The 27865-nt window shown below is 43.2% G+C and overlaps 1 protein-coding gene across 1 annotated transcript; it reads right to left on the bottom strand.

The window, feature by feature from the left end:
• Nucleotides 1–1067: 1067 nt before the first annotated feature.
• LOC106583958 (Hermansky-Pudlak syndrome 3 protein) lies at nt 1068–27616 on the bottom strand. Its single transcript, XM_014168671.2, is given in 19 exon segments — nt 1068–1819; nt 2250–2340; nt 2521–2727; nt 4314–4421; nt 4731–4925; nt 5083–5268; nt 8818–8877; nt 8879–9052; nt 9180–9357; nt 9584–9861; nt 10024–10132; nt 19012–19166; nt 20114–20195; nt 20312–20501; nt 20669–20751; nt 21103–21280; nt 25169–25343; nt 25530–25885; nt 27009–27616. Coding segments are annotated over 19 exon segments (3150 nt in total). The 5' UTR covers nt 27226–27616; the 3' UTR covers nt 1068–1691.
• Between the last annotated feature and the right edge of the window lie 249 nt (nt 27617–27865).

Below are 27865 nucleotides of genomic sequence, written 5' to 3' on the forward strand. Positions count from 1 at the left end.
GTACAGGGAGGCATGCTCTGCACCTCTACTAGGCAATTAGCAATTTGTGTTACTACTTCAGTCTCTCCTGGTTGCTCGTTGGCAAAACTAAAATCGTCGCCGAAAACAAAGACAGTTCTGCTGAGTTGCTTGAGGAAGGAAAGAGAAGGCCCCACACCCCTCTCACTTGAGTATCTTAGCAAGTTCTTTTCTGATCCTCTTTTGCAGCTTTGTCAACTATGTGTGTGTTTTCTACTGTAAGTCGCTCTGGATAAGAGCGTCTGCTAAATGACTAAAATGTTTTCTATATCTGTTCACTCCTCTCCCAGTTGGCTTTACAGTCACTCCCCACCCCTTGGCTGCAACCCTTCTAATTTAGTGTACCCTGCGCATACAACCCATGTGGAATTCCGGGTCTCTGGCAGCATTTGGAACTTACACTTTCTATCAATCTACATTTCAAGCTTCTGCTTCTGACCCGAGGGGACTCTTTTCCACCTTCTCCTCCATTCTTAATCCTCCCCCCTATCTGCGGACGACATTGTCAAGCATTTTGAAAAGGTTGATGACATCCGCTCCTCATTCACTCAGCCTTCTGAGTCACTAGTCCCACCTCTTGACCTTAACCAGCTTCAAGACGGGTCACTCAACTGAGACTACTCTTCTGTGTCACGGAGGCTCTTCCCACTGCCAAAGCTCACTCTCTTCTGTTCTCATCCTTCTAGATCTAGCCGCTCCCTTCAACACAGTGAACTATCAGATCCTCTCCACCCTCTCAGGGCTGGGTGTCTCAGACTCAGGCTCCGCACCTGAAACCCTACCTCTTTAAAGAGCATCTTTAAAAATCCCCCTAGCTCTGACTTTGCTGATAGATACTTTGAGGAAAAGTGTCTTTACTATGCATGTGAGATATTTGTCCCACCTAGAACATGAATGCACTAAGTCACGCTAAATTACTAAAATGTTGATGCTTGTCTAATGTCAATGCTCCAAAATCAGTTTTGAAAATATAAAATCCTTTTGTTTGTTGTCCAACATTGACATATATATATATATCACACTTGGTGAAAGGAAGAATGCAAAGTAAATATTTTTTAGAGCATTTATTAATGCCGCAAGCAAAACATCACGATTATACAGTGAGGTCATAGCTTTCAGAGAAGCTTCCTTCATTCCATGTTATTGAACCACCTTTTCTCTTCACCCAATAAACAGAAGAACAGCCAGAACAGTCCAGTGTGTAACTTAACATCAAGTTCATAATACTCTGTCGTAAAGAAAAGGTCTCGCAGTGTATCAGGGGAGTCTACATAGTGTACAAGTACCACTGCAGGGTATGACTAGGAACGTGGCATCAATACTTTGGAACAGAAAGACAAAAAGTGAGGTCGGAAAATCAGTGTCTCTGCACCTCATTTAACTAATGACTACAAACATGGTTGTATGTGGGCCGTTTTCATTAGGCTATACAGTAGTAGCTAGTGTTTGAGAGGCTCACTGCACACTAAGTGGTTGATGGTTTAGGACCCTCTATTGAATTAGAATCGTTAGGGAAATTCCCATTCAAACCAGCATACAATTTGGAATGTTTGATTAATGGACACTTGTGTTCTACTTATTCAAAAGCTGTCCCACAATTTGGGTGGACCATGAAATGTTTTTAAAACATTTTTTTTTTTTTAGAGCTACTGTATATCCGTTCCACACGGTTCTTACGTCATGAGATTTCTCTGGCTGCACTCCAGCAGGTGAGGCAGGAAGAAGTGTGCTGTCCCGTCATCAGGCAACAGGTCCAGGAACTCCAGTGGGTTCAGTTCCATGGCAACCACCACCAGCGTTTCTGTTGTCAGGGAAAATACAGATGTTACGGCCCAAACTCTCTGAATATTAAAGGGGCAATCAGCGAGTTCTACATATTTTTTATTAATGATATACCGATTGATTCTTGAGGAATAGAACTTACACATGCCTCATGATCTTAGTTCAACTGTCGTACCCCATCAGAAACCAAAAATATACGCTTGTTTTATTCCACTGTGTGTAAACAAAAACTCTAGCCTCAAAAAATTGTTAAAACTATAATTTTGATATCATGGATGGTCAATCCTTGCATCCATAACACTGTCTATTAATTTAGGACTGGTTACATTTCTCTAGCCCCATCCCTCAGCTGTTTACCAAAACTGCAGATTTCCCATTTTAACTACAGCAAAGGAGGTGACATTATGAGTTAAATCCTATGCTTGAATCACAGGCTAGTCTAAGTGTACCTTTGAGTGCAGACAGTAAGATGGTGTTCTCTCCCCCTGCTGCTCTGGTTCTCTCACACAGCTCAGGAAACAGTTTCTGCCACCACAGAGTCTGAACAAAATCACATGAATATATAGAAATGTTATAGAAATGTTAGAGTTCAGACTTTAGGATTGTAAGGCGGTAAGGGGTTATGAGGACTTAAGGTTGTGCAAGTACTATGAGTTCCGCAGTAGGGTCAGAGGAGTTGGGGCAGTGCGTTTCACAGTAGGGTTGCGTTGCAGTACCCACCATTTTGTTATTCTGCAGCTCGTGGTTAGCGTAGGGGATGATGGCCTGAGGACATCGGTCCAGAAGCCTCTCGATGGAGCTCTCGTGGCGGTCCAGCTTGGTGGCACAGAGCAAGTGCACACTTAGCCCCTCGTTGTCCCTGTCTGGCAGCTGCTCCAACAGGGGCAGGATGGACGAGACATCCAGCGTGGGACCGCACAGCAGGGACTGGGGAGGAGGGGACATTGAGGGTTTATTGTTTGTTCACCATATTGGTGAATTTACATATCCTACATATTTACAAGTAAGGCTTAACCTCTTGGGGCTAGGTGGGACGCTAGCGTGCCACCTGTGGTGCACTCCATCAACAGCAGGTGCATTTCAAGAGCGGCAAATTTGAATCCAAATAAATGTCAAAATTCAAATTTTTCAAAAATACAACTATGTTACACCATTTGAAAGATAAACATCTCCTTAATCTAACCACGTTTTACGATTTCAAAAAGGTTTTACGGCGAAAGCATAAATTTAGAGTATGTTAGGACAGTACATTTACAAGAGTTGTGTGTAATGTTTTGTCAAGTCAAAGACAGGGTCACCAAAACCATAAAACCAGCTAAAATGATACACTAACCTTTTACAATCTCCATCAGATGACACTCCTAGGACATTATGTTAGACAATGCATGCATTTTTAGTTCTATCAAGTTCATATTTATATACAAAAACAGCGTTTTACTATGGCATTGATGTTGAGGAAATCGTTTCCCTCCAATAACCGGCAGTCAAGTCAGCGTCACAAATTAAATAATTAAAATTAGAAAACATTGGTAAAATATTATATTGTCATTTAAAGAATTATAGATTTACATCTTTTGAACGCAATCAACTTGCCAGATTTAAAAATAACCTTACTGGGAAATCACACTTTGCAATAATCTGAGCACTGTGCCCAGAAAAATACGCGTTGCGATACAGACTAGACGTCATGTTGGGGAGATCTAAAATCGAAAATACTATGTAAATAATCCATTACCTTTGATTCTCTTCATCAGATGTCACTTCCAGGTATCACAGGTCCATAACGAATGTAGTTTTGTTCAAAAAAGCTCATCATTTATGTCCAAAAATCTCCGTCTCGTTAGCACATGATGTAAGCCAGCCGGACTTCTCGTCATGAACGAGGGGAAAAAATATATTTCCGTTCGTTCAAACATGTCAAACGTTGTATAGCATAAATCATTAGGGCCTTTTTTAACCAGAACATGAATAATATTCAAGGTGGACGAATGCATAGCCTTTTATAACGTATTGGAACGAGGGTACCCAACATGAAGTAGCGCGCCAGGTGTCTAATGGGACATCACCGTTCCATGGCTCTTGTTCGGTCAGATCTCCCTCCAGAAGACTCAAAACACTTTGTAAAGGCTGGTGACATCTAGTGGAAGCAATAGGAAGTGCCAAAATATTCCTAAACCCCTGTGTTTTTCAATGGGATAGGTTTAAACTCAATACAACACATCAGGTATCCACTTCCTGTCAGAAAATGTCTCAGGGTTTTGCCTGCCAAATGAGTTCTGTTATACTCACAGACACCATTCAAACAGTTTTGGAAACTTTAGAGTGTTTTCTATCCATATATAATAAGTATATGCATATTCTAGTTACTGGGTAGGATTAGTAACCAGATTAAATCGGGTACATTTTTTTTATCCAGACGTGCAAATGCTGCCCCCTAGACCCAACAGGTTAACAAAGCTTTATTTTACATGTTGATTGGTTGGTTAATTGATAGACAATGTAGAGAGACTGACCTGTAGTTTCTGGAGATCCTCCTGGTGATCTTGAATGATACTGACGTGAGCTGGAGTCAGGATGCTGAGCCAGGGATACGGCACACCATAGTGAGAACATGAGTTGATCTACAACACAGAAACAATGTTGTTGTGGTCCTGAACTAGCTCACCTGATGCACCTATAAAATGGCTTGATGGTTAGTTGACAAATTGAATCAGGTATGCTGGCTGCGAAATAGTTAAAATGCATGGAATATCTGGGGGGTTTGAAGGTTCTGGAGGTTTGAAAACCCCTGATCTACACAACACATACACAACCGATACATAGTCTTACTGTAGGACTACCTCTCCACTACCTCCTAGCTAGGCTATAACCCTGGGGAAGATCACGCCATAGTGACAAGAACACAACAAACTACAGAGACAGAAACACACCAGGTCGTCTGAGGTCTTGAGTGGTTTCATGCCGTGGCTGTCTCGGCGCGCGACGCGGTCAATGTAGACAGAGGTGAGGCGGAACAGCAGCTCCTGGATGACAGCTTCCTGTGACGAGGCTATCAGCAGGGCCTCCCAGAAGTCCACCAGCAGCTGAGGGTCTCCCTGGGGCCCCGACAGATTCCCACAAAGCTTCTACAGGACACACATACACACACACACACACATACACATTTCAATACATTCACAATGACACGAACATTTTTAAAGATCATACTTGGGATCGAATCCTGCAGGAAATCCTACAGAAATCCTATGGGAATGACTTACACACAAACACTGTAACCCTAACCTGGAAGAAGAGGTCAGCCTCGTCCAGTTTGACCTTGTTATTCTCATGTAGCGCCACCATGGCTGCTACCAGCAGACCTTCCTGACTGTCCTTGAGGTGGCGTGCCAGGACGGTGGGCACCACCGTGTGCCCTCTGCCATGCAGCAGCAGTTTGTGCTCCTCGACGAACCCATATACCTGCAGCATCTGGGTAGGTATATAGTACATAGACAGTTAAAGCTGCAATATGTAACTTTTGAGGCAACCCGACCAAATTTACATAGAAATGTGAGCTATAGATCTGTCCTTCTCATTGAAAGGAAGTTTAAGAAGCGGTAGATCTGTTTTATGTGTGCTATTTCTTTGCTTACCGTTCTTAAGTTACATTTTTTTGCATCTTTTACTTTAGTTTTTTGGTTATGGAAAAGATATTTCACAGCGGTTTAGATGGTACAATGATTCTCTACACAATGACTGCTTGTTTTGTCACATAAATGGAATTAGTCGAACTTACGATGTCGCCGGAGGGGAGGGCTGCCGTCTTATTGGCTCTTAACCTCTTAACCAACCATGCTAATTTGTTCGTTTTTTTCACGTTGTTCGTAACTTGTTTTGTACATAATGTTGCTGCTACTGTGTATTATGACCGAAAAGAGCTTCTGGACATCAGAACTGCGATTGCTCACCTCAAAGTGGATGAAGATTTCTTCAATGAGTCGGACGGGAGGGATATACTACTACAGACACCCGAATAGGTCCAGATCCCCGTGATTCACTGGAGAAGGAAACTGAGATTTTGTGGAAAAAGATCAGGGTGCCTTGCGAGGATCAGGCGACGAGTGGCTAATCTGCCCTTGCCTTCCGTCCTGCTAGCTAATGTTCAATCGCTGGAAAATAAATAGGACGATCTGAAAGCATGTATATCCTACCAACGGGACATTAAAAACGGTTATTTCTTATGTTTCACTGAGTCGTGGCTGAACGACGACATTAAGAACATACAGCTGGCAAGTTATACACTCCATCGGCAGGACAGAACAGCAGCCTCTGGTAAGACAAGGGGCGGGGGCCTATGCATATCTGAACAACAGCTGGTGCACAATATCTAAGGAAGTCTTCGAGGTTTTGCTCACCGGAGGTAGAGTATCTCATCATAAGATGTAGACCACACTATCTACCTAGAGAGTTTTCATCTTTTTCGTAGGTGTCTACGTACCACCACAGACCGACGCTGGCACAAAAACAGCACTCAATGAGCTGTATACCACCATAAGCAAACAGGAAAACGCACATCCTGAGGCGGCGCTCCTAGTGGCCGGGGACTTTAATGCAGAGAAACTTAAATCAGTTTTACCTTATTTCTATCAGCATGTTAAATGTGCAACCAGAGGGAAAAAAATCGAAACCACCTTTACTCCACAAACAGAGACACGTACAAAGCTCTCCCTCGCCCTCCATTTGGCTAATCTGACCATAATTCTATCCTTCTGATTCCTGCTTACAAGCAAAAATTGAAACAGGAAGCACCAGTGACTTGGTCTATAAAAAAGGGGTCAGATGAAGCAGATGCTAATCTACAGGACTGCTTTGCTAGCTTATAAGAAATCCCACTATGCCCTCCGACGAACCATCAAAGAGGCAAAGCTTCAATACAGGACTAAGATTGAATCGTACTACACCGGCTCCGACGCTTGTCGGATGTGACAGGGCTTGCAAATTATTACAGACTACAAAGGGAAGTACAGCCGAAGAGCTTCCCAGTGTCACAAGCCTACCAGACGAGCTAAATAACTTCTATGCTCGCTTCGAGGCAAGTAACACTGAAACATGCATGAGAGCATCAGCTGTTCCGGATGACTTGTGTGATCACGCTCTCCGCAGCCGATGTGATTAAGACCTTCAAACAGGTCAACATTCATAAGGCCGCAGGGCCAGACGGATTACCAGGACGTGTACTGCGAGCACGTGCTGACAAACTGGCAAGTGTCTTCACTGACATTTTCAACCTTACCCTGTCTGAGTCTGTAATACCAACATGTTTCAAGCAGACCATCGTCGTCCCTGTGCCCAAGAACACTAAGGTAACCTGGATAAATGACTACCGACCCATAGAACTCAGATCTGTAGCCATGAAAAGCTTTGAAAGGCTGGTCATGGCTCACATCAACACCATTATCCCAGAAACCCTAGACCCACTCCAATTTGTATACCGCACCAACAGATCCACAGATAATGTAATCTCTATTGCACTTATGTGCGAATGCTATTCATGGACTAAAGCTCAGCGTTCAACACCATAGTGCCCTCAAAGCTCATTACTAAGCTAAGGACCCTGTGACTAAACACCTTCCTCTGCAACTGGATTCTGGACTTCCTGACGGGCCGCCCCCAGGTGGTAAGGATAGGTAACAACATCCGCCACGCTGATCCTCAACACGGGGGCCCCTCAGGGGTGCGTGCTCAGCCCCCTCCTGTACAGCCCTGTTCACTCATGACTGCACGGCCAGGCACGACTCCAACACCATCATTAAGTTTGCTGATGACACAACAGTGGTAGGCCTGATCACCGACAACGATGAGACAGCCTATAGGGAGGAGGTCAGAGAACTGACCGTGTGGTGCAAGGACAACAACCTCTCTCTCAATGTGATGAAGACAAATGAGATGATTGTGGACTACAGGAAGAGGAGGACCGAGCACGCCCCCATTCTCATCGACGGGGTTGTAGTAGAGCGGGTTGAGAGCTTCAAGTTCCTTGGTGTCCACATCACCAATAAACTAACATGGTCCAAGCACACCAAGATAGCCGTGAAGAGGGCATGACAAAACCTATTTTCCCTCAGGAGACTGAAAAGATGTTGCATGGGTCCTCAGATCCTCAAAAGGTTTTTCAGCTGCACCATCGAGAGCATCCTGATGGGTTGCATCACTGCCTGGTATGGCAATTGCTCGGCCTCCGACCGCAAGGCACTACAAAGGGTAGTGCGTACGGCCCAGTACATCACCGGGGCCAAGCTTCCTGCCATCCAGGACCTCTATACCAAGCAGTGTGAGAGGAAGGCCCTAAAAATTGTCAAAGACTCCAGCCACCCTAGTCATAGACTGTTCTCTCTGCTACCGCACGGCAAGCGGTACCGGAGCGCCAAGTCTAGGTCCAAGATGCTCCTAACTACCTTCTACCCCCAAGCCAAGAATCCTGAACAGCTAATCAAATGGCTACGACACTATTTGCATTGCCCCCCCCCTTCTACGGTGTTGCTACTCTGTTATTATCTATGCATAGACACTTTAATAACTGTACTTACATGTACATATTACCTCAATACCGGTGCCACCACACATTGACTCTGTACTGGTACCCCTTGTATATAGCCCCACTATTGTTATGTACTGCTGCTCTTTCATTATTTGTTATTATCTTATCTTTTTTTCCCCCCTGTATTTTCTTCAAACTGCATTGTTGGTTAATGGCTTGTAAGTAAGCATTTCACTGTAAGGTCTACTATATGTTCTATACCTGTTGTATTCGGCGCATGTGACAAATAACATTTGATTTGAACTATTAGAATTACAACAACCAGGAAATGGCGGAGCGATTTCTGCCTATTGCGCCTTTTAATGTACACACATCATGGAAATACGCAGTAGTACGTATACCACATCTACATACTAAACCACTTTATTTGGATCCACAGTGAAACATCACAGTATAATATAATCTACATTTCAATACACACACAGTCAATACACACTAACCTCTGTGTGTCTGTCCATGTGTTGTCTGTAGAGCTGCAGGTCTCCAATGCGGAGGGCCAAGGGCAGCCTTGGAGAGAGTGAGGGGTACAGAGGGGGCTCCGATGGACTCCAGGCGCTCTAGGTGGGCCAGGCCACTGTCAGGGCTGGCTCTGACCATGGAGGGGCTGGCTATAACATGGGGGAGCTGGGACGGCTCGGCCACACCGAAGATATCCAGCACCTCGTTGGCCGTCTCCTACAATACACACACAGGCAAGAACCCTTGAATATCAACATTCAACACTATTGAATCAGATGTGCTAGTGTTGGAATTTAACAAAAATGTGGAATGGCTGGAGGTCTCCAAGGACTGGTGTAGCTACCTCAGAGAGCTCCTCCATGGTCTCCTCATAGAGTGAGTGTTTGAGGAAGAAGAGGAACCCCTTCCCATAGCCACAGGGGCTGCTGGACAGACACCTGTTCCTGGAGATCACCTCTGTCACAGACAGGCCTGACATCTTATAGTAGGGCAGGGCCAGATGGCAGTCACGCTTATCAAACCTACACATCAGTGGAAGAGACAGTCACACTTTACATTAAGTGTCCAGTAACACATTTGAAAAATAGTTGTTGACAAATGGGCAAACCAGTCCAAAAAAAATATCTATCAATCAGCTAACATATAAATCAATAAACTAGCATATTAATCAACTAACATACTGTATCAATAAATAAATAAATACATATCAATCAACCTTGATTTTAATGTGACCCTGAACCAACTGACCTACTGAAGCAGTCTCCTAAATGGGCACAGCTCTCCTGGAAGGCCTGCTGCAGCTCCTGTCTGTCTGTGGTTCTGTCAGTGGTGCTGCCTATTTTGTCTGTTGCTGTATATCCCAGGGACTGGGCTAGGTTCTGGTCACTGCTCTGAGGCTGCTCCACGGGATTTCCCACCCGGGGGTCCAGGAGCGTGGCTCTCAGGAGGAGGTGGGCCTCACTGAGCAGGTGCAGACAGCTCTGAGACAGAGGGTTGGTCTCCTCATACTTCTTACTATACTCCACCTAGCCCAGAGAAAAGGTTAATTGTTGAATGCAAGGTTATACCAGCATAAACGCATCATTCAGCACAACAGAGCCAAAGAAAAATGAATGGTAAAAATGAGTATCGTCTCGTAAACATTAAGGCTTTGGTTGACATGTTGTTCTGGTGTTGAGGTGCTGTACCATCTCATTGTAGAGTTGGAGTGGGGGGACGGTGTTGACCACGTATAAATTCCAGCCGTGACTCATCTCAATGGGATCTCGGTGCTTGGTGAAGGATGACTTCCTGTTCCTGGGATCAGAGGTCAGGGAAGCAGGAAGTACAGTCAGCTCATTTCCATAACGCCAGTCACTTCTATAACACCGGTCATTCTGGGCCACAGATGGCTGATATTACAGCTTCTAGGTCAGAAACTACAGCTCAGCTCCAATAACATTAAACACAAGAGGTTACAGTAAACCCCTGGTGTGGACCATGCAGAACGCTAACTCTCTAGCTCAATTTGAGTTCACATGAATGGCACAAACCTATTAGGTAAAATACCACCAAACATTTAGTTTCAGTTCCAGTATAAAATATTCAGTTTAACTTAGAGGTTAGTTTAATAAGGAACTAACGAGCATGACTACCTACAAATCCAAAACAATCACCAGTGGAAGTTATTGAGTACAGTGTTTCTGGAGTTGATGTGAATCAAACATGTTGCATGTTTTTCTTCATGACTTCACAAGTTAACACACAAGGTCTACAGACCATGTGCTGAACCCATTGTGCGTGTATGTTCTATCTGCTATATGTCCTGTATAGCCTCTAGCAGCCACAGCTAATGACGGACCGGACACTATTAGCCAGTTAACTTCTCTAGGGTATGTGGGACGGTAGCGTCCCACCTCGCCAACAGCCAGTGAAATAGCAGAGCGCCAAATTCAAAACAACAAAAATCTCATAATTCAAATTTCTCACACATACAAGTATTATACACCATTTTAAAGATAATCTTCTCATTAATCCAACCACACTGTCCGATTTCAAAAAGGCTTTACGGCAAAAGCATAGCATTAGGTTATGTTAGGACAGCACCTAGACAAGAAAAACCACAGTCATTTTCCAAGCAAGGAGAGGCGTCACAAAAAACAGAAATACAGCTAAAATTCATTACTAACCTTTGATGATCTTCATCAGATGGCACTCATAGGACTTCATGTTACACAATACATGTATGTTTTGCTCGATAAAGTTCATATTTATATCCAAAAACCCCATTTTACATTGGCGTGTAATGTTCAGAAATGTTTTGCCTCCCAAAACTTCCGGTGAATGAGCACATCAATTTACAGAAATACTCATCATAAACGTTGATAAAATATTCAACTGTTATTCAAAGAATTATAGATACACTTCTCCTTAATGCAAACGCTGTGTCAGATTTCAAAAAAGCTTTACAGCGAAAGCACACTTTGCAATAATCTGAGTACGGCGCTCAGTCACAAAACCAAACCCGCCATTTTGTGGAGTCAACAATACTCATTAATAGCATTATAAATATTCACTTACCTTTGATGACCTTCATCGGAATGCACTCCCAGGAATCCCAGATCCCCAATAAATGTTTATTTGTTTCGATAAAGTCCATCCTTTATGTCCAAATACCTCCATTTTGTTCGCGCGTTCAGTCGGGTAATCCAAATCCACTGTGCTCGCGCAGTGAGTTCAGACGAAAAGTCCAAAAAGTTATATTGCAGTTTGTAGAAACATCAAACGATGTATAGAATAAATCTTTAGGATATTTTTATCATAAATCTTCCATAATATTCCAACCGGACGATTCCTTTGTCTTCAAAAAAGAAAAGGAACACAGCTAACTCTCACGGGAGTGCGCGCCACTGAGCTCATGTCATTTTCTCAGTCATCTGACTCCATATGCTCTTATTCTCTCCCCATTCACAGTAGAAGCATGAAACAATGTCCTAAAGACTGTTGACATCTAGTGGAAGCCTTAGGAACTGCAAAATGACCCCACAGACACTGTGTATTAGATACAGAATCACTTGAAAAACTACAAACCTCAGATTTCCACACTTCCTGGTTGGATTTTTTCTCAGGTTTTTGCCTGTCATATGAGTTCTGTTATACTCACAGACATCATTCAAACAGTTTTAGTTTTTTTACTAATAATATGCATATCTTAGCTTCTGGGAGCATCCGGACGTCAAAATACTGCCCCCTACCTTCTCCTTCCTAAGTAGCTTATGGCTACAGTGCCAAGTGCTCTCATATGATATGAAAGCCTCCTGTGTGTGATTTGTGTGTGTTTGATTTGGAGAAAGGGTCAGCTTGGTGGAGGATAGGAATTTCCTGCATGTTGCCCTACTTCGCTTCTGTGAACGCCTGGCATCACTTCTTAATTCTAGTGGTCATGTGGTGCCTGTTGCACATGACTTGATCACATAAATAAAGTTGAAAAATAAGTTCTCATGAAAATATCAGATATAGTTGTTTCTTCCGACCCCTGGATCCTTCATGCTCTCTAGAGCAGGGGTGGACAAACCACAGCGTGCGGGACATGCCAGGGCAAACTTGAACTTTTAAAACTAGACAAAGTATGTAGACATTATAATAGACCTACACTACTGGTCAAAAGTTTTAGAACATAGTTTGTCTTCATCATTATTATACAATGTAGAAAATAGTAAAAATAAAGAAAAACCCTTGAATGAGTAGGTGTATCCAAACTTTTGACTGGTACGGGACAAAAATTTAATTTAAGAATGTCCCTAGTGAAAGTTGCGCCCGATTGTATGTGTGGGGTACAGATGAGGTAGTCATTCAGAAATTATGTTAAACACTATTATTGCACACAGTGAGTGAGTCCATGCAACTTATGTGACTTGTTAAGCACATTTTTCCTCCTGAACTTATTTAGGGTTGCCATAACAAAGGAGTTGAATACTTATTGACTCAAGACATTTCAGCTTGTCATTTTTTATGAATTAGTAAAAATGTCTAAAAACATAATTCTACTTTGACATCATGGGTTGTTTGTAGGCCAGTGACACAAAATCAACATTTTATCCATTTTTAATTCAGGCTGTAACACAACAAAATGTGAAAAAGTAAAGGGGTGTAAATACTTTCTGAAGGAACTGTACATGGAACATAATGTACAATGAACATTAACGTTTAATAATTCCAGTGCGCCTGAGTCTAGAGCAGGGGTGGGTAAAGTTTTTGGCTTGAGGGTCACATCAGGATCTCAAAATTCAACAGAGGGCCGCACAGATTTCTTTTAGATGATTTGGTCGCCCATTTTGCGGATAGAAAAAGGGAAGTTATTTGAAAATATACTGATCAAAAGTTTTAGAACACCTACTCAGGGTTTTTCTTTATTTTTTGTTTACTACATGATTCCATATGTGTTATTTCATAGTTTTGATGTCTTCACTATTATTCTACAATGTACAAAATAGTAAAAATAAAGAAAAAACCTTGAATGAGTAGGTGTGTCCAAACTTTTGACTGGTACTAATATATAACCTATTATATTATGTCCCCCCCACTTCTAAAACCAAAGCTGCACCCCGGCATACAATTATCTGTAAGGTTCCTCAGTTGAGCAGTGAATTTCAAACACAGATTTAACCACAAAGACCAGAGAGGTTTTCCAATGCCTCGAAAAGGTCACCAATTGGTAGATGGGTAAAAAAGAAAAACAATCAGACATTGAATATCCCTTTGAGCATTGTGAAGTTATTAATTTGCTGCATCGTGTTATGGGTCTGATTAGGGCTGTTGAGGAGACCCTATTACCGACACACCGGAGTTCATGAGTCAGGACTGCAGTAAAATTCCATGTGACCGTTGAGTCATGGAAATCTACTCCTACGCACTCTGGACATGCATTGACAGTACCCAACTCACTAACAACCATCAGGTCGCCAATGGCCTGGTACTCAGCGCTCTATTGTCCCTCTAACATAAATGCAATCGAAAATCACATGAAACATTTACCATCAAAGTGGTGCTGTGCTTTTAAAACTCATCTTACTGTGATGATCAATCTGTAGAAAGAAGTTCAACAGGTTGAAACTGAGTGGGAAAAACTGTCATTGTTGATGTTGTTTCAAAGCCTAACACAACAAAACGTACAGCACCTTCTAAGGGGATTCTTAATTCAAAACCCCCACATGCATATTAGAGCTTATGCATTCAAAAAATATTTTATGTTAGTCTTATTCTAAAATTGATTAAAAAAAATACTCACCAATCTACACACAATACCCCATAATGACAAAGCGAAACGGGTTTTTAGAAATGTTTGCAAATGTATTAAAAATAAAAACAGAAATACCTTATTTACATACGTTTTCAGACCCTTTGCTACGAGACTTGAAATTGAGCTCAGGTGCAAGTACACTGTATGAAGTACAACTTTGGTTGATCCTAGAATTTCTAAAGATCTGCATGCCAGTTATGATTTTCATATAGGCATTGTGGTCTACTCAACTCTGGCCAGAAAATGTCTAATTGCCCACAAACTGAATAGCCTAATACTAGCTCGCTACTAGACAGAGATGCTGTCCATTCAGCCACACCCCACGGAGCTCCACTATACCTACCTGCACCGAGGCGCAGTCCATTCAGCGGTGCTGAATCACTAGTGCAACATTAACGGGTACATTTTTCTTCATTCCTTGGTCGAGTTTGTTTATCTTTATGCGTCTTTGCAGATTGATGGCCTAAGTAATTCCTTTGATGTATGCTTATTATTTCAACGCATTTGTAGGATTTATCTGGCATAGATAGCATTTACAGTTAGCTGTTTTATGCTCCGGTTATTTTCACATTGATGTTGGTATTTGAAGTCGGCCTCGATAGTGTGTATTATGCATCTCTCTCATGTTGCACTGTTCCAACAGTAGGCTAAATGAGTCAATGTAGGCTATGTATGATGAGGTTGAGTAATACATTGTACATGCCATTCCACAGACCTTTAAACCTAATATGATACTGTGTTTTTGAAGTTCTCCAAATAGCATTTTAGAGTTTTAAAATTGTGTAGAAGTACAATAAATGAGCTAGTGGGTGTATTTCTACACACTCCACTTTGCCATAACCTAGGTTTTGCCGAAATGACACCCCCCCACCCCCTCTATTTTGAATTCAGGCCCTAACTCAACAAAATGTGGAATAAGTCAAGGGGTTTGAATACTTTTTGAAAGCACTGTAGGTGATATCATAACACTGATGTCTATGTCCTTTGTTTAGTCCACACACCATTAGCGACAGGCCACACAGGGAGATGTTAGGGCTGTTTTAGTGGGGTTGGGGTTTGAGGGACATTTTAGGTGGACTACAGGGGGACACATGTGCAAAAACCAAGCCATGAGGTAGAAGGAATTGTCCGTAAAGCTCTGAGACAGGATTGTGTCGAGGCACAGATCTGGGAAAGGGTAGCAAAACATTTCTGCAGCATTAAACGTCCCCAAGAACAAAGTGGCCTCCATCATTCTTAAATGGAAGAAGTTTGGAACCACCAAGGCTCTTCCAGAGCTGGTCGCCCAGCCAAACTGAGCAAATGGGGGAGAAGGGTCTTGGTCAGGGATGTGACCAAGAACCCAATGGTCACTATGACAGAGCTTCAGAGTTCCTCTGTGGAGATAGGAGAACATTCCAGAAGGACAACCATCTCTGCAGCACTCTACCAATCAGGCCTTTATAGTAGAGAGGCAAGACGGAAGCTACTTCTCAGTTAAAGGCACAGCGCAGTTGGAGTTTGCCAAAAGGCACCTAAAGCACTCTGAGACCATGAGAAACAAGATTCTCTGTCTGATGAAACGAAGATTGTACCCTTTGGCCTGAATGCCAAGCATCACGTCTGGAGGAAACCTGGCACCATCCCTATGGTGAAGCATGGTGGTGGCAGCATCATGCTGTGGGGATGTTTTTCAGAGGCAAGGACTGGGAGATTAGTCAGGATTTAGTCAGATGAACGAAGCAAAGTACAGAGAGATCTTTGATGGAAACCTGCTCCAGAGCGCTCAGGACCTCAGACTGGGGCAACGACTCTAAGCACATTGCCAATACAACGCAGGATTGGCTTCGGGATAAGTCTATGAATGTCCTTGTGTGGCCCAGCCAGAGCCCGGACTTGAACCTGATCGAACATCTGTGAAGAGACCTGTAAATAGCTGTGCAGCAACGCTCCCCATCCAACATGACAGAGCTTGAGAGGATCTGCAGAGAAGAATGGGAGAAACTTCCTAAATACAGGTGCACCAAGCTTGTAGCGTCATACCCAAGAAGACTCGAGGCTGTAATCGCTGCCAAAGGTGCTTCAGCAAAGTACTGAGTAAAGGGTCAGAATACTTACAGTTGAAGTCGGAAGTTTACATACACTTAGGTTGGAGTCATTAAAACTCGTTTTTCAACCACTCCACAAATTTCTTGCTAATTAATTAACTTCAGGCTACGGTCCTTTTTTCTGAATTTCCGCCTGACTGACGTGCCCAAAGTAAATTGCATGTTACTCAGGCACAGAAGCCAGGATATGCAAATAATTGGTACCATTGGATAGAAAATACTTTGAAATTTGCAGAAATGTTAATAATGTATGAGACTATAACACAATAGATATGGTAGGAGAAAATCCAATCAGAATTTTTTAAATGGAAAGTCTAGGGGCATTTCCAAATCCAGCTCGCAGATTACAATTCCTATGGCTTCCACAAGATGTCAACAGTCTTTGTTCAAGGTGTCAAGTTTTTCTTCCAAAACGAGGAAGAATAATGAGTTTTAGTACTGGGACTCAGAGTTGGAAATCAGTCTGTGTGCGTGCGATGAAGAGGACGTGCACCTGCTAATATTGCTTTCCTATTGAACATACTTCTTTCCGTATGAAATATTATAGTTTAATTACATTTTAGGGTACCTGAGGATTAAATAGAAACTTATTTTGACTTCTTTTAACAAAGTTTAGCGGTAGCTTTTTGGATTCCTTTCTCTTCATGTTGAACGAGTGGATTACTCAAATCGGTGGAGCCAACTAAACAGACTTTTTGGGATATAAAGAATTATTTTATCTAACAAAATGACACTACATGTTGTAGCTGGGACCCTTTGGGTTGCAAATCAGAGGAAGATTTTCAAAAAGTGAATATTTAATCGCTATTTGTGATTTTTTGAAGCCTGTGCCGGTGGAAAAAAATTTGATATGGGGCGCCGTCCTAAAACATTTGCATGGCATGCTATCGCTGTAAAGCATATTGTAAATCTGACAATGCAGTTAGATGAACAAGAATTTAAGCTTTTAACCAATATAAGACACTTGTATGTACCTAAATGTTTAATATCCATAATTGTTATGATTATTTATTTGAATTGCGCGCCCTCCAATTTCACTGGAAGTTGTCGACAGGTGTCTCACTAGGCCTTGACTGACCTTTATGTCTTAAAGTAATGATGGACTGTCATTTCTCTTTGCTTATTTGAGCTGTTCTTGCCATAATATGGATGTGGCCTTTTACCAAACAGGGCTATCTTTTGTATACCACCCTACCTTGTCACAACACAATTGATTCACAGGTCTTCATTGTAAAGGGTTTAAACACCGTTTCCCATGCTTGTTCAATGAACCATAAACAATTAACGAACGTGCACCTGTGGAACGGTCGTTAAGACACTAACAGCCTACAGACGGTAGGAAATTAAGGTCACAGTTATGAAAACTTAGGACACTAAAGAGGCCTTTCTACTGAATCTGAAAAACACCAAAAGAAAGATGCCCAGGGTCCCTGCTCATCTGCGTGAGCATGCCTTTGGCATGCTGCTAGGAGGCATGAGGACTGCAGATGTGGCCAGGGCAATAAATTGCAGTCCATTCTGTGAGATGCCAAAGACAGCGCTACAGGGAGGTAGGATGGACAGCTGATCGACCTCGTTGTGGCAGACCACGTGTAACAACACCTGCACAGGATCGGTACATCCAAACATCACAATAAGGATGGCAATAACAACTGCCCGAATTACACCAGGAACGCACAATCCCCCATCAGTGCTCAGACTGTCTGCAATATGCTGAGAGAGGCTGGACTGATGGCTTGTAGGACTGTTGTAAGGCAGGTCCTCACCAGACATCACCGGCAACAACGTCGCCTATGGGCACAAACCCACCGTCGCTGGACCAGACAGGACTGGCAAAAAGTGCTCTTCACTGACGAGTCGCGGTTTTGTCTCACCAGGGGTGATGGTCGGATTCACGTTTATTGTCGAAGGAATGAGCGTTACACCGAGGCCTGCACTCTGGAGTGGGATCGATCGTCATGGTCTGGGGCGGTGTGTCACAGCATCATCGGACTGAGCTTGTTGTCATTGCAGGCAATCTCAACGCTGTGCGTTACAGGGAAGACATCCTCCTCCCTCATGTGGTACCCTTCCTGCAGGCTCATCCTGACATGACCCTCCAGCATGACAATGCCACCAGCCGTACTGCTCGTTCTGTGCGTGATTTACTGCAAGACAGGAATGTCAGTGTTCTTCCATGGCCAGCGAAGGGCCCGGATCTCAATCCCATTGAGCACGTCTGGGACCTGTTGGATCGGAGGGTAAGGGCTAGGGCCATTCCCCACAGAAATGTCCGAGAACTTGGAGGTGCCTTGGTGGAAGAGTGGGGTAACATCTCACAGCAATAACTGACAAATCTGGTGCAGTCCATGAGGAGATGCACTGCAGTACATAATGCAGCTGGTGGTCACACCAGATACTGACTGTTACTTTTGATTTTGACCCCCCGCCTTTGTTCAGGGACACATTATTCCAATTCTGTTAGTCGCATGTCTGTGGAACTTATCTCAGTTGTTGAATCTTATGTTCATACAAATATTTACACATATTAAGTTTGCTGAAAATAAACGCAGTTGACAGAGGACGTTTCTTTTTTTGCTGAGTTTAGATGGTATTGAAAACATTCATACCGGTTTACCTTAAAATATGATATCGGCCAGCCCTAGATCAAATGTCTTACCATAGATCTATAACATTCTCTTAATTTGAATTGGTCAGATTTTGAAGCAGTATTTAGTTTGGTTTGAGTCAATTGCACAGGTATATTTCCTTTCTAATGAAGTGCAGCTCTAGCTATGACAAAAGTCTCTGACTGTGTGTGTGTGACCTACAGGTTTCTGCGAGCAGCCCTCTCTGTGTCCTCCCTGGTCTCCACGTCTGCAGCGGTTAGCAGGACGATGTGGTGGCGATCGTGACACAGAGCCTTTAGACCAATGAACAGCTGGATCCGCAAAGCGCACACCTCCATGGTGATGGGAGGACAGGCCTGCACACAACACAACAGCCAGTTACACTTAAGAGACTTGTATTACCTGGTGGTTGTTTATGCTTAGTTGGTGAAATTGTAATTACCATTTTTGTATCTTCGGGATTCATTAAAATAATCACATTAATACTGCTACATGTCAACCGTTTCTTGCAGATGTTATGGTCTTACACTTGAAACTGAAGGTATGCTTAAATGGTTTTGTTTGAATATGGGTCACAGGGCAGTGTAAATAGTCAAGAAACACAAAGTCACACTTTAGTAGCCTTTCGGGTAAATTCGATCAACTTCTATGCCTGTGCGCTTCTAAAAATTAATCTTTCAGCACTTCACTCACGGTGGGCACAGCACCCCAGGCACAGTTGCTGCGCGAGACTGTGGGATATATGGGACTCTTCGTAGTTGTTTGTGTGATTAGCTACCAGCTATGAAACAAAATGTCAGAAATACTTTGAAAATAGCTACAGCAGCAATTCTTTGCACATGTGCTCATACTCGCACATGCACACATACTTTTTCAGTTCGCACACATATATTTTTTTAGGCACATATGCGAGTGTGCTGCTCTGATTCCACTGTGTAACTGTTTGGCACGCACATGTGTATAGACACAAACTGCAACTGTGTAAGTGGTTGTCATTTTGATCCCTTTCCAGCTCCTCCATCTTTGTGAATGTAACACACTGATCTTGAGCCAAGCAGCCATCCATCTGTAGTTCTGCAGAAGCTCTTATCCACTTTAATTGCTTCCTGTCTCATTGTGTAGCAGGGCCAATCAGAGCACAGCCAACCGAGGCACAGCCAATCACACACAAGAAGGGAAGACAGTCAACGCATCCTTCAGATCAATAATGAGGAGGTCTAAGGCATCGAGGTAGGTTTAAGCAGTAGGCGTAAGTGGGATTGATCTGTTTTCCATTAGCTAAGGGCAGTGGAGTGATCCTCACCTTCATGGTGGTATCGATGTAAGGGTCCTCAGCTCTGGCTGCCACTGCAGCACACCTCACTGAGAAACACTGGAGAGCATTCCTAACAAACACACAGGTATTATTACGTTTAGAAAAGGTAGATGAGACCAGTCTCAAATAATCAATCAATCAGTAATACCAGTCTCATGAACTTCGTATTCTTTCTCCTGTCCTTACTTGGTGATGATGTGGAGGAAGAGGTCAGTGAGGACGGCCTGCTGGGCTTTCTCTGGATACTGATAAACTGAGACCATCTCCACTCCGCCCCTCACGCTGTACACGTAGCCCGTATTGGGCAGTGAGAAGAAACAGAACACACACGTCGGCTCCACCCCTCTCCCCCCTCCAGCACACACTTCCTGGTTACCTGGTTGTCAGGGTGAGAAGGCCAATAGAAAAGAAAGGGATGAGGAGTGAAGGAGGGAATGTAGAAATAGGTCCTACTTTACAATATGTGTGCCTCCTACCTACCTATGTATTTACAGTACATGTTAGTTCCATAGGCAGGGACAGCGTAAGGAAGTTATGACTCACTGGTGAATACAGGGTGGAACTGCAGGGAGTGCAGGCGGGTATCCTCCACGCTGCAGCCTTGGAAGAAGTCTGGAGCAAAACGTCTGGAGGGGAGACCCAATAGGATGAGACCAACCCCTAGTACACACACACACGCACGCAAACACACAGAGAGAGACAGCGAGAGAGAGACTAGGGCTCCTGAGTAGCGCAGCGGTCTAAGGCACTGCATCTCAGTGGAAGAGGCGTCAATACAGTCCCTGGTTCGAATCCAGGCTGAATCACATCTGGCTGTGATTGGGAGACCCATAGGGCGGCGCTCAATTGGTCCAGCGTCGTCAGGGTTTGGCCGGGGTAGGCCGTCATTGTAAATAAGAATTTGTTCTTAACGGACTTGCCTAGTTAAATAAAAATACAAACTAAAAAACACAACAACAGCTCCCACACATACACACCTGTATAAGATATAGGTGATAGTGAGGATACCCCTGGCCTCACTGTCCATGCCTGTCCACTCCAGAGAGACCTTGACCCCACAGTCCTTGGCCCTGTCCCCCAGCAGCTCCTGATGCTTAGGGAATATGAAGAAGTCATCCTGATCAAGGTGACCAGCAAGACCCTCTTTCCTCACCTCTGGGGAATACAAAGACAAGAAACACAACCCAATCAGACAGAATATACAACCATACCATTTTCAGTGCAGTTTGTAGTACAGTGTATTCAGACCCCTTTACTTTTCGCACATTTTGTTACATTACAGCCTTATTCTAAAATGTATTACATTTAAAAATGAAAAACGAATTTCTCCCATTCTTCTCCGCAGATTCTCTCAAGCTCTGTCAGGTTGGATGGGGATTTATTTAATTTATTTTCAGGTCTCTCTAGAGATGTTCGATTGGATTCAAGTCCGGGCTCCGGCTGGGCCACTGAAGGACATTCAGAGACTTATCCCAAAACTACTCCTGCGTTGTCTTGGCTGTGTGCTTAGGGTCATTGTCCTGTTGGAAGGTGAACCTTTGCCCCAGTCTGAGGTACTGAGCGCTCTGGAGCAGGTTTTCATCAAAGACCTCTCTGTACTTTGCTCTATTCATCTTTCCCTCGATCCTGACTAGTCTCCCAGTACCTGCCGCTAAAAAACATCCCCACAGCATGATGCTGCCACCACCATGCTCCACCGTAGGGATGGTGCCAGGTTTCCTCCAGACGTGATGCTTGGCATTCAGGCCAAAGAGTTCAATCTTGGTTTCATTAGACCAGAAAATCTTGTTTCTCATGGTCTGAGAGTCTTTAGGTGCCTTTTGGCAAACTCCAAGCAGGCTATCATGTGCATTTTACTGAGGAGTGGCTTCCGTCTGGCCACTGTACCATAAAGGCCTGATTGGTGGAGTGATGCAGAGATGGTTGTCTTTCTGGAAGGTTCTCCCATCTCCACTGAGGAACTCTAGAGCTCTGTCAGAGTGACCATCAGGTTCTTGGTCACCTCCCTGACCAAGGCCCTTCTCCCCCGATTGCTTAGTTTGGCCGGGCGGTCAGCTCGAGGAAGAGTCTTGGTGGTTCCAAACATCTTTAATTTAAGAATAATGGAGGCCAATGTGTTCTTGTGGACCTTCAATACTGCAGAAATGTTTTGGTACCCTTAGGTACCCTTCCCCAGCTCTATGGACAATTCCTTCAACTTCATGGCTTGGTTTTTGCTCTGACATGCACTGTCAACTGTGGGACCTTATATAGACAGGTGTGTGCCTTTCCAAATCATGTCCAATCAATAGAATTTACCACAAGTCGACTCCAATCAAGTTGTAGAAACATTTAAAGGATGATCAATGGAAACAGGATGCACCTGAGCTCAATTTTGAATCTCATAGCAAAGGGTCTGGATACTTATATAAATAAGGTATTTCTGTTTGTTAGTTTTTTATATTAATTTGCAAAATTCAAAAAACAGTTTTTGCTTTGTCATTATGGGGTATTATGTGTAGATTGATGAGCAAAAAAAGCTAATTTAATCAATTTTAGAATGAGCACCTTAATCAAATACAGGTGTGCCAAGCTTGTAGCGTCATACCCAAGAAGACTGGAGGCTGTAATCGCTGCCAAAGGTGCTTCAACAAAGTACGGAGTAAAGGGTCTGAATACCTATGTAAATGTTATATTTCCATTTTATTATTAGCAAAAAAAATCGAAACTATTTTATACATTTTAAAATAAGGCTGTAACCTACCAAAATGTGGAAAAAGTCAAGGGGTCTGTACATCTTGTGTCTGAGCCATTGACTTGTGACTCCACTTTGTCTCTGTACTGACGTTTCTCCTGTTCCATTCCATTAACTGGACTGTTCGTACTCAACCATATTCCCAGTCACCTTGCCGTGGTTAAATGTGGTGGTTCACGCTTTCAATTTTGCGCGAAGGTTGCCATCTATTCACGTTTTTTGGTTTGGATAGGTTTTAATCGTCACAGTGGGAACAACATCCCCTATTCACTTCCTGATGAAGTGTGCATGGCCGATTTATTAGGGCCGATTTCAAGTTTTCATAACAATCGGTAATTGCCATTTTTGGACGCCGATTATGGCCGATTACATTGCATTCCACGAGGAAACGGCGTGGCAGGCTGACCACCTGTTACGCGAGTGCAACAAGGAGCCAAGGTAAGTTGCTAGCTAGCATTAAACTTATCTTATAAAAAACAATCAATCTTCACATAATCACTAGTTAACTACACATGGTTGATGATATTACTAGGTTAACTAGCCTGTCCTGCGTTGCATATAATCAATACGGTGCCTGTTAATTTATCATCGAATGACAGCCTACTTCACCAAACGGGTGATGATTTAACAAAAGAACATTCGCGAAAAAAGCACAATCGTTGCACGAATGTACCTAACCATAAACGTCAATGATTTTCTTAAAATCAATACACAGAAGTATATTTCTTTAAACCTGCATATTTAGTTAAAAGAAATTAATGTTAGCAGGCAATATTAACTTGGGGAATTGTGTCACTTCTCTTGCGTTTATTGCACGCAGAGTCAGGGTATATGCAACAGTTTGGGCCGCCTGGCTCGTTGCGAACTAATTTGACAGAATTTTACATAATTATGACATAACATTGAAGGTTGTGCAATGTAACAGCAATATTTAGACTTAGGGTTGCCACCCGTTCGATAAAATACGGAACGGTTCCGTATTTCACTGAAAGAATAAACGTTTTGTTTTCGAAATTATAGTTTCCGGATTTGACCATGTTAATGACCAAAGGCTTGTATTTCTGTGTTTATTATATTATTATTAAGTCTATGATTTGATAGAGCAGTCTCACTGAGTGATGGTAGGCAGCAGCAGGCTCGTAAGCATTCATTCAAACTTTACTGCGTTTGCCAGCAGCTCTTAGCAATGCTTGACACAGCTCTGTTTATGACTTGAAGCCTATCAACTCCTGAGATTAGGCTGGCAATACTAAAGTGCCTATTAGAACATCCAATAGTCAAAGGTATATGAAATACAAATGGTATAGAGAGAAATAGTTGACGCGTCATAATTCCTATAATAACTACAACCTAAAACTTCTTAACTGTGAATATTGAAGAACTTGGAATATTGAACCACCAGCTTTCATATGTTCTGAGCAAGGAACTTAAAAGTTAGCTTTTTTACATGGCACGTATTGCACTTTTACTTTCTTCTCCAAAACTGTGTTTTTGCATTTTAATCAAATTGAGCATGTTTCATTACTTATTTGAGACAAAATATTTTTTATTTATGTATTATATTAAGTTAAAATAAGTGTTCATTGTTCATTCTGTATTGTTGTAATTGTCATTATTACAAATATAAGACGATTAATCGGTATCGGCTTTTTTTTTGTCCTCCAATAATTGGTATCGGCGTTGAAAAATCATAAATCGGTCGACCTCTAGTGTATACGTCAATGTTATTCTCAGAGGCAACCCATCATATCCTGGTCCGGGTGATCAAAACAATCTTGAAGCATGGATTCCGATTGGTTAGACCAGTGTTGAACAGCCCTTACCACGTGTACTTCCTGTTTGAGTTTCTGCCTATAGGAAGGGAGGACAGGATGGAGGCATGATCTGATTTGCTGAAGGGAGGGCGGGGGAGGGCCTTGTAGCCGTCCCGGAAGGGAGAGTAGTAATGGTTGAGTTTTTTAAGCACAAGGGGCGCAGGAAATGTGTCGATAAAACTTTGGGCATGTTTTCTTTAGATTTACTTTATTAAAGTCCCCAGCTACAATAAATGCAGCCTCCGGATATGTAGTTTCCAATTTACACAAAGTCCAGTGTAGTTCCTTGAGAGCCGTCGTGGTATCGACTTGATGGGGAATATACACGGCTGTGACGATAACCGAAGAGAATTCTCTCGGGAGGTAATGCCGTCGGCATTTGATTGTAAGGTATTCTAGGTCGGGTGAACAAAAGGACTTGAGTTCCTGTACATTACCACATCACACCATGAGTAGTTAATCATGAAACATACTGTGTAGAGCTAGTCGTGTTACCTATCTCATTGTTGTGTTCTGCTCCAGTGATCATATCCTTGAGGACTAGACAGTGGTCCTGGGACTCCTTGTCAGCTGACTTCTGGGTAGGGGCGGAGCCAGGAAGTCTCTCCAGCTTGACCACCAGCACTTCGAGGTCTGCCTGCAGGGCAATGTACCCCGCACAGATCGCCACCTGCAGGCAGGGATGGCAACGTGAATAAATACTCTATTAAAGAATCTTTTGTATGCAAAGTTTGCATTACAGAATTACCTTCTCAAACCCTAACCTCGTCCTCATCAGGCTAAATGCTACCAAATATAACAGGCTCCACAAAAAGAACTGGCTGGTAGATGAGATGACCAAAATCCCAACCCCTACCTGTTGGGGCGACAGTCCTGGGAGGTGGAGGATCAGACAACGCTCAAAGTCCAGGATGGAGAGCTTATCGTTGAGGGCCTGTTTCTTGAGACTGAACAGCACCAGGCTCTTAGGACACCCCACCAGCAGGTCCCCTGTCACCCCACAGCACGCTACACACAGTGGGCGCTCAAACAGCGGAATCTCAATGATCTCCATCTGCTCCTTGGGAGCTCCACGCATGGATGAGCCACGCAGGAAGTGGCCCAGCAGACGCACACCCACACGGGTCTTCTCGGCCACCTGGTAGCGCCAGTTGGTGTAGGTGCGGAGGTAGGTGACATTGTTCTTCTCCTCGATGGTCACCAGGTAGTCCCCTGGGGTGGGAGGGCAAGACAAGGGAGGACAGAGAGAGGATTGAGAACACGGATGAGGAGATTGTCATGAGTGGAGAGTTATTTAATGATTATATTCCAAATTCATTCATTTATATTCTGTGTATATTCTGTGGGAAATTAGCCTGGATTAATTTTCAATGTAAGACACTTTTTTACAAGGGATCCAAATTAGACTACTGTTTTTTTTCTTTGACTGTATTTACAAACTCTAGCTATACACACATGCTGATGCACCTCACTCCCTCAGCAGTTTACCAAAGACAGTACAGTATGAAAATAGGCTTAAACTGCTTCTCCAATAGAAATCCCCGATCAAACTTTCAGGTGATGTCATGGCGACGTTGGCTAGCAAAGCTCATGCGTAGAAACACGTCATCGGTTCTAAAGGTCGTCTCGATCCGAACGGCGCATTTGCACCCATACAAAAAAAAATGCTGTTTTGAAACTGCAGTAAAAGTGCAGTAACTGCATCAGACTATGGTATTTTGGACGCAGTAATTGCAGCATACTGCAGTTATACTGCACTCTAACTAAAGTTATATTACAGTGTTCTGCAGTTGTACTGCATTCGAGGGGCGCAACTTTCACTGGGGACAGGGAGGCTATGCCCCCCCACATTCTGAAATTGCATTTTTGTCCTCACCAGTTTTATAATAAATGATGCAACGTTGTGCTTTAGGACCATGCTGACGCTATCGAGCGGCCGGGTTGGCTGTTTTGAGTATTTATCCAACTGGATAAAAAACAAAAAATAATAATGTCCCCCCACTTCTATAACCAAAGTTGTGCCCCTGCTGCAATCTTTTTTCGCATGGGCAGGCCATCAAATCAAAGGTACTCCTTTGACATAACAGTTGTTTTTGACAAATGAGGGAGGGGGGGCGTAATAACATGTTCAACTACTTAAGACATTGGCTCGAATCGAGGTCGTGCCTTTAGATTTCGAGAAAACTAACAACTAAGGAAGAATGTTTCACTCATTGACTTCTCAAACCCTTAACCCCGGCCTGGTCTGTTTGCTGCGCCTCTGGGTTTCTAAACCATGTGAGTAAACAACAGCGCAAAGACAGAAAGGAGAAGTGTGATTAAGAAAGTGACACACCTATCTCGCTGTGCAGGATGCTCTGCACAGTCCCCATGGTGGCGAAGCGGCAGATAAGAGGACACCCCTCCGCTTCCAGTTGAAATGCCTCGATCTTGCATCCTCCCGCGGATTCCACAAACAAGACACCCCCGCCACAACACACTAACCCAGGCTCCTGTTCGGCTTGCACGATTTGCTGGGAAGCGAAGGGATGGCAGTTGTATACGTGAACCATCTTCACTTTTCCCCGTAATTTACGTCGAGAAACACGATGTGTACATCAAGGTAGATACATCGCTTCTTTCCGGATAATACAGGGCTTTGTTTTCACTTCTGTATCGAAGTTAGCCAGCTACACCCAGAGGCTAGCTAGATAACTTGATCATATCACATGCCCCCACCGTCTTGTGATGAGCAGGCAGAATTCGTTAACTTGAACATTAGTTTTTTTTTTACCCAGTCCCGGGTAAGTTTACGCCACCTGCTCTTTTCTACAAAGAAATCTTAAGTATACGCTAATTATATCTGAAAGGAACACAGTTTGAAGAATTAATGCGGTGCTAATGGTGAAAGTGAAAACTAGAAACAACAACTCCTTCTCCAGCGATGATTGGTTGATTTCCCTGTCATTAAGGAGCGGTGACTTTCATTTGCTATTGTGCACCACAACTCCATCTACTGTAAAACTACAGTGCCAGATTGCGAAATATTTGTGAGTCATTTGTTTGACATGAATCATGGTCTTGAAACACACACTTTTGCCCTTCACGTCAGATGAGAACATGTTTAATTGTATACAAACATCTGTCAATGTCACCTCCAGGGCTCCATATGAAGTGGCTACAATTGCACAATAAATTATGACCATTGAAAAT

Source organism: Salmo salar, chromosome ssa23 (genome assembly GCF_905237065.1).
Source record: "Salmo salar chromosome ssa23, Ssal_v3.1, whole genome shotgun sequence".
NCBI classification, from domain to species: domain Eukaryota; kingdom Metazoa; phylum Chordata; class Actinopteri; order Salmoniformes; family Salmonidae; genus Salmo; species Salmo salar.